Source organism: Etheostoma spectabile, chromosome 3 (assembly GCF_008692095.1).
Source record: "Etheostoma spectabile isolate EspeVRDwgs_2016 chromosome 3, UIUC_Espe_1.0, whole genome shotgun sequence".
Classification (NCBI taxonomy): domain Eukaryota; kingdom Metazoa; phylum Chordata; class Actinopteri; order Perciformes; family Percidae; genus Etheostoma; species Etheostoma spectabile.
In genome coordinates this window covers 6,975,922-6,994,400 of record NC_045735.1, presented here as the reverse complement: position 1 = coordinate 6,994,400, position 18,479 = coordinate 6,975,922, and the positions used below count along the sequence as shown (strand labels likewise).

The 18,479-nt window shown below is 40.1% G+C and overlaps 1 protein-coding gene across 2 annotated transcripts in view; it reads right to left on the bottom strand.

The window, feature by feature from the left end:
* Window positions 1-216: 216 nt before the first annotated feature.
* Window positions 217-18,479, bottom strand: part of cab39 (calcium binding protein 39) — a 27,335-nt gene continuing 9,072 nt past the window's right edge. The window contains exons 2-9 of one of the 2 annotated variants that reach the window (XM_032508672.1): window positions 8,053-8,208; window positions 7,735-7,899; window positions 6,885-7,003; window positions 4,736-4,904; window positions 4,033-4,092; window positions 3,365-3,430; window positions 2,494-2,637; window positions 217-2,403 (exon numbers count right to left, since the gene is read on the bottom strand). In XM_032508672.1, the coding sequence (XP_032364563.1) occupies window positions 2,215-2,403; window positions 2,494-2,637; window positions 3,365-3,430; window positions 4,033-4,092; window positions 4,736-4,904; window positions 6,885-7,003; window positions 7,735-7,899; window positions 8,053-8,166 (1,026 nt within the window). In that variant the 5' untranslated portion in view covers window positions 8,167-8,208 and the 3' untranslated portion in view covers window positions 217-2,214. The remainder of the gene's footprint in view (window positions 2,404-2,493; window positions 2,638-3,364; window positions 3,431-4,032; window positions 4,093-4,735; window positions 4,905-6,884; window positions 7,004-7,734; window positions 7,900-8,052; window positions 8,209-18,479) is intronic. The other variant, XM_032508681.1, reaches the window with a different exon arrangement.

Sequence of the window (18,479 nt, the reverse complement as noted above, 5' to 3'; positions counted from 1 at the left end):
GTATTTTTTTTATAAAGTACATTGGCTGATAATACTGCAATCTTTTAATGCAAGACATGTATGTACAATAAGGTATTGTTCAGTAAGTAATTGTCCTACTTCTTCCACCACTGGAGAAAAGGGGCAATATACCAAGCTGATGTTCATACCCCAGTTAACACAAATTTGACAGCTGAGTTATTCCTGTACACAGGAAGAAAATGACCACAGTATTACTTTTTTATTCCAAATTGTTCTGTTTTCTTTATTTCATTTGTAGGACCCAGGCCTTTGACACTTCTGAAAGCACCCACACGCTCTATGCTGAAACTGGAGTCAAAGTCAGCACACAGCCAAGAGTTAAATTTGACATTTCAATGTTGTTAAATACTTGGAAAAAAGAAACAATTCCAGTACAACATCTTTAGTACAGCATCATGCACAGCCAGTGGAGAAACATGCTTGTTCAATGCAAAGGGAGGAACTGTCGTCTATCTGAGTAGGGCTGTTGTCTACACGGAGCTTTCTCATTTGCCTAATTGAAGGTATATATGTCTCATTACATACACCATGTCATTCACTGTAAATAATATCTGTGGATTCATAAGTTTTGCTCAGCACCATGAGGACAATCCAACATGCCCAAAGTACTCTGCCACCCACAATGCTTTACATTCACAATTGTACTGGAATTATAAACCCTCTGAAGAGAAAGGCTCAAACAAGAGAAGGGGAAAAGTAAGAATGGTGTGCTGCGTTTCCAATGTCCTGATGAGCTCACCTCTGAAGCACACTCACTGTGGGACTACACAGCACTCCCAGGCCACAAGCAGAGTGGTTAGAATGAAAAAAAAGAAAACAGTTAGTGAAACTGAGGAGGGAGGAAGTACCCCACTATCCTAGACTCCAGTTGGGTGATGTTGATCACTCAGCACCTCACAAAGTGCAGAAAGCACACAGGCTTTAATGTTTCAGTTAATGTGCTCCCAATCTCCTCCTGCACATGTTCAGCAGTCTGAGAGATACTCAAAATGTAGATGTAGAATTAAAAGAGGATTAACAGATCCAGAGCTAATACCATGACATTCCTCCGCTGTACAAATTGTTAATATCCTATAGGTTAGCTAAATGTGAGCTGGCCCTTTAAGATATTTATAAAGAAACCCAACAGCAACCATTTCAACAGTAAAATAAAAATGCAAGAACAATGTCATTAAACTTGTTTTTTTTCTTTCATGGTTTAAAAAGTAATTTGATTACGATTAACCAAAAACGTGATGTTTTAGGTAATATATATATAATATATATTCATGTCAAGGTTAAACAAAAATCTACAAAGCAAAAAAGGCATATGTACATGTTCACCCTGTCCCAGAAAACAATCAAGAGACCCAAATTCCAAATGCATACCTTACATCCCTCCCCCACCTTTCCTTGTGTGCTTCAAGTGCTGTCACAAAGCACACAGGAGGTAAATGGTTCTGTCTGATGGCATCTAAGCGCTTGTCCCCATGAATTGCTCAAATGAACCACTGTTGTTGTATTGAATGAAGGCATAAATACAAACTGTAGCGGCTGCTGTGATGCACGTGCAATTCTGAGTCTGTGGCACTGAAGATGGGAGCCAGACCATCACAGAGCCGACGCTGGGTACAGCCATGGATCTGTCACATTTCAAGGCATGCAACCAACACACCAATGTTCAACTTTCTCGTACCATTTCCATCACAAGGTTTTTAGCAGATTTTCTTGCAGTATGTGTATGCAACTTCTTTATGTAATACATTTATGCATGTAAACATGTCTACTTTTGTTCCTTGGTGTGTGTGTGTGTGTGTGTGTGTGTGTGTGTGTGTGTGTGTGTGTGTGTGTGTCTCTCTCTCTCTCTCTCTCTTCAGGAAAGTCTGCCTTACTTTGAATGCACTGACATGTTTTGTTATTATGTTTGATGGACTGTTGTATCATTACAAAATACCTAACATGTCTCAATGTGCAAGAAAGCAGCAGCATCTATTATTTTCTCTTATTTCTTTTGAAGGAAAAAGACTGAAAAAAGTGATTAAAATGTTCACTGAGTAGCAGGCGACTTTCTGATGAGTTGTTATGGGTACGTTGGTTTTTTCATTTGTTTTGTTCAGAAACCAGAAGCTGCTGATGGGTCCATTAAGCAGGAGTTGTCTGGATGTTGTCCAGACATGGTCCGGGTGGCTCCTCCCCCCACCTCGGCACCCTTCCTCAGGCCTCTTGGGGGACAGGCCTTTTGAGGTCCCTGATCTGTTTGACCAGGTAAGTCTTTTCATCATTGAACTGCTCATCCTCTGTTCTGTCGTTCTGGAACTTGCTGAGAAATTCAATGAGTTTAGTTTGGTTCTTCAGCAAGATGTCTAGGATGGGCTGCGTCTTGTTGGGGTTGGCCACAAACACCTTGTAGTTGAGGAAGAGGAAAAGGATGTTAATATGTGCAGAAGACCCTGTATATATTTAATGTGATAAAACTGTGCTTTCAATTTTTACCTTAAAAACATGGAAAGCCTCAAACTGGATGTTACGGCTCTTGTCCCGTAGCAGGTTCATCATTAATTTGAGATTTTCTGGCTTGCTGATGTATTTTGTCATAATGGTGAAATTGTGCCGGTCAAGAAGCAACTCCCCCAATAACTAGATAATTTTAGAGTGAGAAACAGAAATAGATATTAATTTGAATATATCATAATTTTACATTGACAGAGCTCACTGCTTTAAACCACAATCTATCATTTCCTTGGCCTACATCGATGTTAAAGAAAGCATTTTACTGCTGGAAAGAGGTTTTTTTTCCTCATAAAACTGGGCTGTATAAGCAATAGAATGGCGCACATTTTTAACTTGTTACATGACCAGAGAACAGAAGCTGTGATATTTTCTTTTTCTCAAAAAAAAAAAAGGTAGAACAACTACAGTACCAGAATGCATTGTGTGGAACCGGACCAATAAACGCTCCTACTAGCGGGTGGCGTAATGCAAGCTCATCCGTGTTGACACAGAATTGCGGCCGGCAGATACCAAATAATCTCATACAACAGTTAAACTGAAAAACATTTTAAGCGAGAAATAGGCAGTGCAGTAACAAAATCTTGGATTATACCTATATGATCGGCGCTACCTAGTGTTACAGTTTTTCTCAGCCTCGGTTTTTTGTAATACAGAGAACAGTAGTGATTTTGAGAAAGAGAGGCTCTCTTGTATCCACTTCTATACTCTGTGTCCGTAACACGACAAGCTGGTGATGAAGGTGCAATGGTTTTGAGAAACTAACCACTCTGACCAGACTATCTTTAAATAGCTCCCTGAATAGAGTTGCAGCACAACATGAGACCTGTTTACTGGCATGACCCAGGGTACTTACCTTGAGAGACTGCCTTTTAGTCACGTAGTTTTCTGAGTGCAGTAACTTCTCATATTCACTAAAGAACTAGAGAGTAAGGAAGAGGAAGTGAGAGAGAAAACACAGACAAAAATAGAAGTCGTCAGGTCAAGAGAGAAAGATTAATCTAAATGTGTCAAGTAGTGATTTTCACAATTGCATCTGTGTCTTGTATCCAAACACATTGACAGGAAAGTAAGCAATTTTCCCCTCACAGTCTGACAGCTACTTTGTGTTCACAGCCCTGCAAATTATGTCCCAAATGACTGGTTTGATGTTGAGAAAAAAGACTGCCAGCATGTCAAACATCCACATGGGTTAAGTTCATCACAAGTGTTTCGAAATAGTCATCTCAAACACATTGAATTCAACTAAAAGGCCTAATAGCTTTAAATGACTGTACATATTACAATAAAGCAGCACCTATGGAGTAATGTACGATTGATGAATTATTTCTGTTCCATTGATTAGTTGTGATGAACTCTGTACTGATGAATAATACTATAAGATATGAATTTGTTCAGCTGCCAACATTAAGTGATGACGATGTCATGGCCACACTAGCATGCATACCAATCAAGCCATTCTATCTTACTTTGGGTGAATAAACTACCTTTTAAATACTAGGTTTCAGCTGACAATGGACTTACTTTGTCATAATGTTGCTCCAAAAACTCTGCACTCAGTAGCTTGTGTCTTGTGAGGAGGTCCTGGAAAAAGACAATCAGACTATGAGAAATTAATTCAGACTTAATAGTTGTCAATTAGCCTGGTCATATTTGGACACTGAAGATAAAATAAACTGAAGCACATGCAGAAATAATTATTGACTTTGAGGGAAACTACTGGTGGTTTGTTTTGAAAGTTAGAAGCACATGCATGAACACTCAAGTGGTTTGTTCATGCCACAAAATTATGGCATAACTTTGCAGATGAACACCATTTTTTCCATTGTAACAGCATTGTTGGCTCCAAATCCTCAACCTCCAAGTATATTTATGTGAAAAAAGAAAATCACAAAAACTAAACTAACTAAAAACTTTCAAATTTCAATTTCAACTTCTAGAATCTCATTAAATGACAATAGCAAATTGGCACCCATATATTGTGAAAGAATCAAATTAGGACAAAAGAAAAGAAGCAGGAAGAATAGGAGATGGGGACTTTCTGCTGGACTCCAGTCATCTTCAAGCAGCCCTTAACAATGTTAGACAGACAGATTTTGTCCTAAACAGAAAAACCATTAAACTAGCACATCTGTGAGTTACTTTTGAGACGACGCTTTTGGGAAAAAAAAAGTGTCACTGGTTTTAAGATGTTTTTTTAAATATCTAAACAAGTGAGCCAACTTACTTTGAAAGTGGCAAATGCATCTGAGGCAATGTCAAAAGTGGACATCTCCACATATCTGAAGAAGTCATAAAACTGCTCTGAGCACAGGGTGATTTTGGCCAGTGGTTCATGTCTGATGCACTCCCTCAACATGATACCGCAGTTTAGGGCAATCTCTGGAGACTCATACCTGCACAAAACGGTAACACAGGACAAGGACTTAATATCATATTGAAGAATACTACACACAAACATGTATTTGTTGATGGCAAATAACATTTGAAGGATGGTAAACGGAATCAAGAGTTTTCATTACACATGTTTACATTGTTAAGCTTCATATAACCGCATCATCTCAATAGAATAAACTCTGGATATGAGGACAGCATTATCTATCATCCACAGTGCATCCTTCATAATTATTGTTTTTAAAGATTATTTTTTTGGGCAATTCAGGCCTTTAATTGACAGGACAGTTCAATATAGTAAAAGTGTGTGTGTGTGTGTGTGTGTGTGTGTGTGTGTGTGTGTGTGTGTGTGTGTGTGTGTGTGTGTGTGTGAGAGGGGAGGGGACATACATCAAAGAGCTGCAGGTTGGAATCAAAACGGCTGTTGCTATGGTAAGTACTGAGCCTTTGTACATGGGATGCACAATTAACCGGGTGAACTACCCGAGTTAAATTGTTTTTTACTGAGGACATGAACACACGCAATGCATACAACATGGTGATGTGGGATACAAAACTGCTTAATCCTTATCTCCAACGAGCCTTCAACTAACAGTGTTGTTAACAGAAAAACTACTTACACACTTAAAACATAAGTAGTGTTTTTTTTATATATATAATGTTATTGTTTGTAGTAAATGATCCACCTAAGACCAATTTTACTGGCATTTGGTGCTTGACTGGGTCTAACTTTAGACAAATTTTGAGTTACTTTCCCCTCAAATAAAGGGGGCCAGAACTATAAATTGATTATTAGCATAAGTTCAGCATACCAGTGTCATGTCTCTACATGCTAACATGTAGCCTTCCATGTCAGGATGACGATATAGGATCAATCCAGCAATGTGACTAAAGTTATCACTTTAAGAAACATGACAAGTAGTGATTGAGCTGGGTGAAGGGTAATGGTATTTACACCCTTGATATAAAAGCAGACTATAAAAAAGGAGCCATGACAAATGGCAACTTAACAGAAATATCAACTCCACTCTGCAACACAATATTAAATGTCATCCCTTAGCCTTTACTTAAACACAAAGGACAAAAGACACCAAACGTGTAACGTTGTGTCATAGCCAAGGCATGTCAATACAGGGAGTGAATGTGATAACGCTGCTTCAAGTCTTGAGCTTCATCATGTGTCAAAGCTGGGAAACAGGACAGTGTTGCATCCTGTCTTGACGCCCCTGCTGCGCAGTAGGTGAGGCTCACGCAATGTGCCTAGTTTTTCAGAAAATTTATTAAATAACAGTGTGATGGACTGAAACATATACCTGTGTGTATAAGTTGTAAATGTTCTTTTGTTTCACTTTTCTGACTTTGTAAGGAAGTTTAGCCCAAGATCTGAAGTGTTTTTCTTTGTATTTTTTGGATCAATGAGCGGAACTACTGATTCATCTGAAAGGGACTAAACAGAAAAGACACTTGTTTGTTGCAGATGTGAATATTAATAACATCAATAATACAATGAATTATATATATCAAAATGGAGTGGAATTTCTTTTTTTTTAATGAATTCAAGATTATAACATGAATCTATCTTAAAAACTTTTCAATCGTTTTACTCAATTGGGCTATATTGTCTAAATATAATGAGCATTGCCTTCTGTATCCTGGGCATGATATAAGTCAAAATATTGTCATCTTTATGAGTTTCTTGTCTTGCCTCATGGAACACAGAAACAAGTGATGAAGATGTTCACCAGTATACTGAATTTATATCACGTTCAGCTTCTAACAAAGTTCATGTTACTTATTTTTGATTCTTCTTCTTGAGGAAGCAGTCAGACCATTTGAAAACAGGTGCTCTCATTTCCCTTTATGCTAGAAAGTTGCTCTTTTCAATAACATTTGTTCACACGTGTGGTTTCAACAATATTCATAAATAACTACAAATCCTAAAGAGCAAGGGGACCATGACCACTCTGTTTGTGCCTTCTTACCCTTTAAGCAACATGAAGAGGATATTCTGCTGGGTGCAGAGGTACTCCACCGTGGGCGTCCGTGTGCCAATCTGACGCCTCAGGATGTTGTTGAAGATCTGAGCCACATCTTTCTTACCCTGGTGGCAACAGATGAAGCATTAAGAAAACACAATACATAAAAAGGTTACACTGATAATGCAATCAGCAGCTAGAGAAGGGTGGAAAGTCAAGATGAAACTGTAAACATAAGGTATGCCGTTTTTAAAATGTGAGATATGTCAAAAAGTTGATTAATTGATGGTCTTTATTTATGGTATTTCAGCACAGAGGGAGAAGATATATTTCCTCTTAAGATAATGACCAGGATATTGACAAATAGATACCAGTGAAAGTGATGAAAATTGAGTACATACCAAATGTGTGCATGACTTTCTAAAATGTTAATAACGGTCATGTTTCTGTGTTGCAAAATAGTGCTTTAGAATTCTTTAGCTGCTTTTTTCTTTTGTAGAGGAAAGAGGGATGAGAGAGGGTAAAAGAGGAAGAGAGAGATCTCACAACACAATGAGTCATGCTGTGATAGGGTGAGTCAGGGAAGCCTGCCTGCAGCAGCAGCTACCAGACAGTACCCGGTCTGACTGACATATTGCAGGGAGACATGAGTCTGTCCATATGTCAACGTAGGAAGATGTGTACATTTTGAAACATAATCTAATGTTCATAAGACACAGTATTTCTGTGTAAAGCTCAGAAAATTCCACCACTTCACTGCCTACTCAATTTGAATTGCCACTTTAGTTCCCCTTCTTTCAATGTCATTTATTAAATATTTTTCTCCCACATTCTTACAAAAGACACAAAGTCTCACCTCAAAGTCAATGAGCTGCAGGTCTGCTATCAGGGTGCTGAGCAAGCCACTGTTGTAGAGCTCCTGGGCTAGCTGGGCCACTGCTTCTGTTTGGGGCTCTTTCTCATTAGTCCCATACAGGATCTCCTTCATGGCCACCAGGCTTTTTGACACCTCCTCTGTGGCCTGAATCATATACACAGAAAACATGACGTTACAGTATTTCAAGCATCTGAATTCTAGTTCAAACTCTCTTTCACCCCCACAAAAGATTGATGAGGTGACAAATCACACAAGGGAAAACTAAGAACATGTGAATTTGGGCGAGAATTACCCTACCTTCTCAGCCTTTTTGTCAGAAATGTCATGTTTCTCAAGCACTGCCATGCTGTCCTTGAGGTTCTTGACAATGTCCGCCGGCGACTTGTGGGACTTGCCAAAGGGGAAAGGCATGGCGGAGAGTTACCACGAGCTAGCAGGCAGCGGACTGTCCACCTGAGGAATGACATGTAAAACTGGATCAGAGCCTGTAACGATGGAGGGGCTACTGAGATGGGACCTAAGAGCATGTAAAAAGCACCAAAGGGGCAGAGACAAGAATGCATTGATGTTGTTGTATTGTAAAATATAATCTTAATTAACAGATTATCTACAGAAACAGCATGGTCTTTGTCTTGTGCCTTTCCAGACAATATCTTTATAACACTCAAAGCTCAAGCTTAGCTCCAGCTTACAAGTAGTTATAGGAAAGTACAGATGTAGGCAGTGTAGTAGGTAAAGAAGGTGATTCCAAATATATAGCTGGTCACTCACATGATTCAAAAGTCATGATCATGCAAACATAGCAATGATGCAAGACAAAGGATAACAAAACAGCTCTTATTGACAGTAGATACATAATGTTTAATGTAAGTTAATCACAATTACCTATTAAAATGGCAAGTTCTGTTCTCACTCAACTCTCACTTATACTACTGCTCCATTATGTGTCACTCACTGCCCATGGTTTAGACAAGTAATTGACATTGCATTATATCATTATACTGTCTGTTGCATGTTATTTATACTGTGGCACCAGAGTTGTGATACTTTATTTTGTGTTACTGGGGCAGGACAGTTCCTTTTTTTCCCCAGGTCATGTAAACTCTAGTTCAGTTTTTTTTTCCAGTTCATGGCAGTTTGATGTTGGAAATAATGAGACAAAATATTCATTTTGCTTGAGGTGTAAAATAATTGGACAGAGTATTCATTTAGCTTTTACTGAGTATGTTAAAATCACCCTATTTGTATATAAAAATGTCAGAACTGAAGACTTTCCATGCTTATTACTAGTACAATATTGTGAAATGTCTTGTCATTGTCAGTAAATGATTAACCAAGCAATGTTTACTATGACATGGGCCAACTTGAACAACGAATAACAAATCCAATTAAAACCTTGTCACATTACTACAGTGGGGCTTGAAAATTTGGGCACCCCAAGTAAAAAATGTTTATTAATGTGCACAAAGAAGACGAGATAGAAAAATCTCCAAAAGGCATCAAATGACAGATTAGACATTTGTATAAATTGGTCACAACAAGTTAGAATTATTTCCATCATTTACACTTTCAAAATAACAGAAAACAAAAAAAATGGCATCTGCAACAAGGAACCGCTTCTTTCCCATCAGAAGCGCTGCTCAGTATACTTTCCTCCTTACACACAATTTCACTTAAACAGTTCTCTAGCTACACGTGCCACTGCTGCTCTATAGGATCTCAAACTATTATGGCCTATTTCACTTTGTAAACCCCATTCTGTATGAAGAAATAACATGACTGAGATAAGATTATGGAGATCATAAAAAATAAAAAAAATTCACATCGGCTAATCTGTGATAACACACACACTCAAAGTCAAGAGCCGGTTCCTTACCGTTGAGTTTACTGCTCTGGATTTTTCCAGATGCTTTACTGTCATCTCAAGATATCGGCTTTTCCAGTTTGGATGTTGAGAGATGAGCAGCCTTGAAGTTAACTTATCCAGCTCATTGTTTAGCTACTTGTAGAGAATTTAGACGGAGGAAATACTCACGTCAATTCTGAACGCCCCGATACACGTTTTCTTTCAGCTGATCCAAACCAAATTGTTTATCCTCTCTCGTCGTTCCTCTCAATGAGAGGCTTCCTCAGCTGTAATAATAATAATAATAATAATATAATAATAACATAATAAAGGCAGCCTCGATGGTGGTTACCAAGCTGGAGTACAGAGGGCAAGTGGCCCACAACTGCTAAGCCTACTCTAAAGAGAACTCGAGCTACAGTTAGCTCAAGTGTACCTTTCTCCTCCTTGGCACTGGGGATGTTTCCCCGCGTTGTGCGCCATGATGAAGGCACCGTCATGTTTTTTTCTCTGGTGCTCTGTGCGGGTTGTGCCTCCTCACGGAATCTAAGCGCGTCTCTAGGGCCCTCGGCGCGGCACGGCCCCCTTTTATCGGGGCCAATTAGCATTGGAATGCTCCAACTCTTTGTTGCGAGATTTTTCCCACACACGGGGTCCCATGTCAAAGACTGACAGGTCACTGGCTCCATTCAATGACAGAGAGACCGGCCTAGAAAAGGAAATACTCACAAGCGACAGATGTGCTAGCCTGAAAACCATGCACTATATACTCTCAACCCCCGCCGCTTCCATCCAACCCTAACTGCATTCCTCTTCGCCTGAACAGAGTGTGCGTTACCGGGCTCCGGGAGCGCCTCACCTATTCTTTCAGAAGCAACATTAGCCTGCACACCTGCAAACAGGACAAACCCATCCCTCAAAGCTCACAGCAGACACAATGGGCTGACAAATCACTTGAGAATATATCTGTCCTTCAGTAGCTACATATTTGCCTGTAGGCTTAGGCCTATCTGTGGGGAAGAGAATAGATAGATAGAAATTAAATATTTAATAGGCTATTAGGTTAAATATTAGATATTGCAGAATTCCAGTGTCTTTTTGGAATTATATATAAGTAGGCTATTGCACAGTAGCCTAGGTGCAAGATACTTCACTATAAACCACAATTATGGTAACAAAATAGCCTGTGTAGATAGGCTACTCGTGTGATTCCTTGCAATAGGCCTATATATATAGGCCATAAGATAGATATGATAGATAGATAGATAGATAAGATAGAAGATAGATAGATAGATAGTAGATAGATAGAAGGCAACACTTTCAGTGTATTGTGTAGGCTTTATCACCCTCGGTGTTTTCCAATGTCAGACATCTGCTCGTAACTGTTAGCAAGCAGATGTCAGGTTGGACCCCCCCCCCCCCCCTCACCCCATTCACCACCAACTCAGGTCCTTAAAAAGCGGGGCCAGTGTTTAGGAGGCACGCGACTGCCAGGCGAATGCCGGGTCGTGGGAATGAAGCCGAACAAAGACCATATTCATTCAAACCTAATCAGCATGAAGAGCTTAATAATACCTCCAGAGAGGGGTGGACAGCCGGCCGAGGAGAGAGGTTTTAGAGGCCAGTGACCATTGCCGTAGCCAGGTGGGATTGTGCAACCAATGCAATATGGCCTTACCTACTGCAAAGATGCAGCGAAATCAATAGATCAAAAATGTCAGAAACGCATCAATTAGCCTATGTAATAGCTACCTCAACCCAGAATGTTGTGTTTTAACGGCTATAATCCTTCATGTAGCCTATCATGACTTCATGTAGGCCTCAGAAGCTTAACAAGAGTTTCATGTACTGATACCATGCAAAATGATTTTACATTCAAAAAACACACTGCATGCTGAATAGCTATAGCCTATTGGACTAGAAACTAACAATGTTTCTTACAACTGCATTAGGCACTGAACTCATGATTATGATGGGCTAATTTAAGTTGTCCGACCATTAAAACTCAAAACTGATAGGAGGATTAGGAGTACAAATTGGGAATTGGGAAAGGCCTGGATACCTAGTGTTATAGGGTTATAGCACATAGCCTAAGTAACACCAAAAGATTGTAGATGATGTAGACCAATGTTCGATGATCTGTCGATGGGTGAGCGCGCGCCTCGTACGGTCACCTCTCGCGAAGTGACCTCCAAGTGTCGTGACGTGAGACTGCCAGAGGAGCGGGAGACGCTGCTGCAGTGACAACCGCTCCGCTGTCGACTGAGAGAAGGAACTAGCTAGGGAACAGGGGCTGCATACAGTAGTACAACAAGGGGAGGCGGCGAACAAGGAAAATAAGCAGGTTGTTCCAAGGAGCACCTAAGTTGCCCTTTGCAGTCTTGACAAATCGGGGAACTAGACAAAACGCCGTTTTCAAGGTAGCCCTACCTTAACGTTAACATGTGTTTTAACTGTTTGCAAGCATTGTGGTGTAGCTAGCTAGTTTACGTTAGCTACATTAACGTTAGGTACTTTAGCTAACAACGTTGCCTAAATGTTAGCTACACATTTCTATGTTAGTTAGCTAGCTAGTTTGGTATAGCTCTCAGTTAGCAAACACGTTTCAGCTAAACCTAGCCTGCTGCTTATGATGTGCTGAAGTCAACATGAGCTTGATAGTAACGTTAACAGCGAGGAGCGACTGCCAGGCTGGCTAACGTTATATAGAGGGCTAGCTAATGGCGTTACAAAACTGGCTATAAAAATGCAGTTAGTATTTCATAACGTTACAGTCTGAGCATTTTAAGTAAAGCTAACGCAGCGAGGGTGTAGCGAAGCATTAACGTTAGGCGAGGAGGTCTTTGTGGTCGACACTTCCAAAACAGTAGCACTGTTGTTTGGTGATTGGAATATTATTAGGCCACGTTAGCTTGCAAACGGATACAAAGCGTCAAGTGAAGGCAATGGTTAACAGAATCCCATATTTCACTGCGGCTGTGCTTTAATTTAGCTCAGTTGTCCTGCATTTGCTAGCCACATAGTAGCTACTCAATGAGCAAGTATCTATTTTTTTAAGGCGTTGCCTAATATACATTTGAGTTTGACAAACAAAGCAAGGCAAAACAGGATACCCAGCGGTCAAACGTCAGACAGCTAACTAGCTAGTTAAACAGGGGGCTAAATAATAGAATGACAGCATTTTGGAAAATTCAAACAAGAAGACAAAGACTCGAAAATTAGCAGAGAGAAGTCAAAATAAAAAAAACTATAAAAACTGACCAATAAAGTATACAATAAAAGGTTGAAAATAAATGAGCAAAATAAATAAGGTAAAAGTGACCAGTATTGCACAAAGTGGCAGGCTTTATCCTCACAAACGGGCATGGAGAGGGGGGAGGGGCGGTGCTCACTGTCAGTTTCATGCCGACTTATGGGCGGGGTTTGCAACTTGTTTGACTTCGTTAAGCTATTATATATTGTCTTAGTATATATAACATCTGATGCTGTCTCGACTGAATGCTGGGGTTGACGTTTGAGCTGTTCTTCTGACACAGTTTTGTTTAAAGGAGGGTAAGGTTAACTATACTTTAGGCTCCGCTAGTGTGTTTCATTTACCTATTTTTGACTGTTATAATTGCGATATATAAAGCTCTTCGGCTAACATGACGGTATTTTTTCCTTTTGAAAGAGTTGGAACGGTTTGGACTTTTTGCAGTCTTTAGACCATGTTCAGTTTTGGGAAAAGCAACTCTGACATTTGCTGGCCTAACATTACGCCAGCACACGATACTGATAGTAACGGAGTCATTGTTGGTTAATGGCGATCAGCTGATTTTGAACCTGCATAATGTGTTCCTTCCTATTTGCGTCACGACATTGAAGCGGGTAGGAGTAGAAAGTTGGTCTCCTGCCTGCTGGCTACATTAACCAGTAGCCTGTGCGACAGACGGATTGGCTACCTGGCGAAATTAAGGTATGTTCAGCTTATTAAAAATGTAAACAAGCACAACTTAAGGGCTCGGTAACCGTGAACCTGGGACCCTTTTTTATGTTGCTCAGTCACACGTGACAATCATATATGAATGGTGGACTGTACACCACTTCGGTGCTGCTTACTTTATATTCCTGGCCACGCGTTGCTTTCTAAATGGGGACTCTCTTGCCAAGGCACAAGCGGATGAGGGTGACTACTCCAGGGTTGTGTTTAGAGTTTAAAGGTTCTCGGCAGGAGAACAGGTTGGTGAAAGACTGTTAGATCTGTGCCTCTTAGTGTAGTTAAGTGACTATTTTTGTGTATTGTGGCAAACCTCAGTATCATACTGGAATCTAGGCTTGGCAAAATATCATATTATATGGTATCTATACATGAGGCTTGGTATGTCTTACATTTTGGAGGTGTAATATGAGAGTGTTGTTTTTCTTGGTATTTAGAGGCTACATTACAGTAAGGGATGTATTTTCTGAACTGTGTATGTATTTTGTCAAAGATTTTGTGAATTTGAGACTCCATTTGGCCAGCTCACTGGAAACGGATGTGTCAAAGGACAGCATGTTAATGAAAAAAAAAATGTCTTGGCTTGGCATGATAGGGATTAAGTCTGTATGTTTTTGTATTGGGTTCTTGGAAAAGGTAGTGCAGTCATCTTGCATTACCCACTATATGAACAAATAGAAAATTTAGGTTCCTGTGTTGCTAATTACACTTTGCATAGTCAGGCTTTTCAGCTACTTCTGTCTGTTTAGAAAAGTTTGGTTTTCCCTCAAAGTATCTGGTTGGGGGGTACAGGTAGTTGTAGACAAGGGTACTTGTTATTATCTCGATTAAACAAGAGCATTGTTAAATATGGTCTTTTTAGCATGGTTCAGTTTTATCCCGGGTTATAGGTTTATGTGTAGACAGTGTGTTTATGAGCTAAGTAGTTACCTGAGAAAGTACTGTATATTTACAGTGGGGCTTGAAAGGTTTGGGCACCCAGATAAAAATTTGTTTTAATGTGCATAAAGAAGCTAGAAAAGATGGAAAATCTCCAAAGGCATCAAATGACAGATCGACATTCGTATCATATTGTCCCAAAAAAGTTAGATTTTGTCTGTCATTTAGACTTTAAAATAACGAAACAAAAAAATGGCGTCTGCAAAAGTTTGGGCACCCTGCAGAGTTTATACCTTGTCCTTTTGCTAGTATCACAGCTTGTAAACGCTTCTTGTAGCCAGCAAGAGTCTTTCATCTTGTTTGAGGTATCTTTGCCCATTCTTCCTTCCAAAAGTCTTCTAGTTCTTTGAGATTTCTGGGCTGTCTTCACCATGCTCTCTTAAGGTTATCCATAGATTCAATTATGTTGAGGTCAGGAGATTGTGAAGGCCATGGCAAAACTTCAGTTTACGTCTCTTGATGTTATCCACCGTAGATTTGAGGTGTTGTTTACAATCGTATCCATTTGAGAAACCATCCTCTATTTAACTTAGCTTTTTCACAGATGGCTCAAGTTAGCGTCCAAAATTTGCTGACCTTTTTATTAAAACTATTTTTCCTTCTACTTAGTGAAATGTTCCCTGTGCACTGGCTGCAATACAACCCAAAGCATGATTGATCCCCCCGTTCTTACAGTTGGACAGAGGTTATTTCATTAAATTCTGTGCCCTTTTTCTCCAAACGTACATACGTACGGATTATGCAGTCAAACATGGGTTTTGACTTGTTTCTCACAATCCGCAAGCTTGTCTGTATGATATTTTTCTTGGTTTCCAGATCTTGCTTTACTTCCACTGTTCCTGAGACTGCCATCTTAATTACATTCTGAACAAGGACATTGGCATCTGAAAACGCTTTTCTATCTTCTTATAGCCTTCTCTGCTTTGTGAGCGTCAACTTTTCAGTTAAGTTTTCTAGACAACTGCTTAGAAGAAACATGGTGCTGATTGTTGGGCCAAGGTCAGATGAGTCTGGCGGCGTTTCTCAATACCAAGTAAGCAAAGAACGGACTTGTGTTCTTGGGGAGACCGTACTTGCTAGCTGTACCTGGAAGACTGAACTCGCAAGTTCAGAAGCACACAAAACGCTGTTGACAGTTTTGAGACGAAGCGTTCTTCCTGTTATTGCGCAACACCCCCAGCACAGAGGGCGCTTGCCACTTTATAGTTAGCTTTGATGTGTGTATTCATAATAAAGCATGGACGGTCACCCTTCACACCACCTTGTTGTTTTGTTGTTCAGTCTTCCAGGTTTTCATTTAAAGTGCTATTACAGGGTGGCCGCGGGTCCTTAAAAAGTCTTAAAAAGTCTTAAATCACGTTTCCTAAAATTAAGGCCTTAAAAAGCATTAAATTGTCTTAAATTCAGATCGGGTAGGTCTTAAATATGTTTGTGTCATGTCACGGTGAAAATGCAGGCAATCTGTTGTTGAATATTTTTTTCCGGTAGGCTTTGCGCTGCGTTGTCGCGGTAACATAACCCCATTTGTACATGTCCTATCCCCTGACCAATCGGCTATCCTAACCTCAACCACTCCAACCAATCAAGCTGCTTCGTGGGCGGGTGTTGACGTGGCCGTAGTCAGTGAGATTTGTTATTTCGCGGGATTCGTAATTTCGCAGCATGCAGGTGATACAGCAATTGTTGATAGCCGTCTAGAAACACGGGGAAATGCAAGTTCAGTGACAAGTGGCTTGAAAACAACGAGTATCCTTGGTTAAGGTCGGTGCCTGAAAATGCTTATGAAGCGAACTGCGTTATGTGGCGGAAGATTTTCAAACTTGGGCTAATGGGGATCAGAGCGGTGGAATCGCATGTACAAAGCAAAAACACAGAGACTAGCCTACGTAAAGGCACGCAGAACACCGCCATGCGCTATTCTTCTCCACCGCTAGCCATGATGTCAACGCTACAACGCTAGATGTTATGCGGGAAATCTACAGCAACAACGCCAGCTAACTACGAGCAGTTTGTGGCTCTAAGCCAACACTCCGGGCTGAGGACCGTGACAAGACACAATCATACGGTCAAATGACGGGACTGAGAAGTGTTCCAAGCAATGCTTCCAGATTCAAGGCTTGTACAGTCATTTACCTTGGAAAAGACAAGACCAGATACGTGGCTAATTTGGATTGGCGCCATATGTAAAAAAAGACCTCATCACAGAATCCAAAATGCGGTGCGTTTGTAATTAGTTCGAGAGACATTGAGCCAGACAACCAAAAGCAAACGATGGACTTGTATGTGCGTGTATCGTTATAATTGGTAAGGACACTCTTTGGGAAGGCTTCCAAGTGCAAAGTCACTGTTTTGTTTTATAGTATATTAATTATTTTCCAAGTATATTCCACAAAGCTCAGGAGTAGACATCAAAACTTGAACAAAAATTGGTCACATGGAGACCTGAAAAACACCTATAGATAGATACACACACACACACACTTCCCACACCGCAAAAACTCATACACATGCTGTCTACTCTTCTCCATGATGAGTCCTCCACAAACTGCAACCATCCATCTGAGTCTCTCTCTCCTCTCGGTCTGTAGGCACAAATCATATATGAGTCTTTGCATTTTAAAAGCAGTGGAAATTGGCATTTAATTATTTGTTTTGTTCAAAAGGAACAGTGTTTTTTTTAAATATTACTTGATGTTATTTCACTGATGTTTATAACTATTTGTTCGGGACCCAAATGTTCTGAAAATATTGGAATAATTAAATTAGGACAGCAATTACTTTTTGTGTTATGCTTTTAGATTACACACATTAACTCAATGTTCTTAAACTCAACAGATTATTGTTATTTTACCCTACTGTGAATTTTTGTGTTACTTGGAAAGTTACTGTATATTTCCATTTGTCATTCATCGTATTTGGTCTTAAATTTCATTTAGAATTGGTATTAAAAGTCTTAAAAGTCTTAAATTTAACTTGTTAATACTGTAGCCACCCTGTATAAGTATCACGGGCCAATAACTATATAAATACCGACACAACGGCGGGGAAAAAATCCATGTAACATTGGTCGGGATTCAATTTTAATTGAAAGCAGAAAATAAACGTTAAAATAGGAATTACAATTAAGATGGACTGGGTAAAGTTAGTGCACTGCCGTCTGTATACTTTACCGAGAAGCAGAGAGGAGCCCGAGAGGGAGGAGAGCCAGGATGAGGAGGACCGATATATATAACAGCGGTAAAAATTGTTTAAAATATCTTACAATTGTGGACTGGCTTTGCTGCAGTGGTCTGTCTAAATGTGGGGCAGAGTGGTCTGTCTGACGTGGGGCCAGAGGGGTCTGTTTAGACGTGGGGCCAGGGGGTCTGTGAGCTGACTGACTGACCGGCTCGCGAGAGTCATCAACGGCTGGCGTAGCAAACTCGCCCGCCGGGGTTTGCGGAGCTTTCAAAAACGAAGGCTTTTTTAATTCACCATCATTTTCGTTGAACTGCCATATTCAAAATCTACACAGCTGATTCTCTCCTTAAAACATCTTTAAAATGAATTTATTGATTTAATAATAGAGTAAATGTGAAAATATGTGTACCGGAAACCATAAGCGCTTTACACCCGAATCGAATGCTGGGATACCTGCCCGGGCAAGTTCACACAAGTTACCATCCGATGTATTCTCGGTAAAATGGGCGTGTCGAGATTACATCCGGGGATTTTAACTGTTCTTGGCGAAATGCTAACTTGTGTATTGGGTCAGTACTTTGGTCACCAAACATGACGTTCACAAGAACACAAGGACACAAGTCCATAGAAGAACACAGATTGAGAAACGCCTGGGGTTTAAAACCTTAAGATTACATACCTGGTCTTTCCAGACGATGATTGAGAACAATCCATGGCACTGTCAGGTCTCAGCTCCAAAGGGGGCGGTGCATGCTATTAAACTCTGCGGGTGCCCCAAAACTT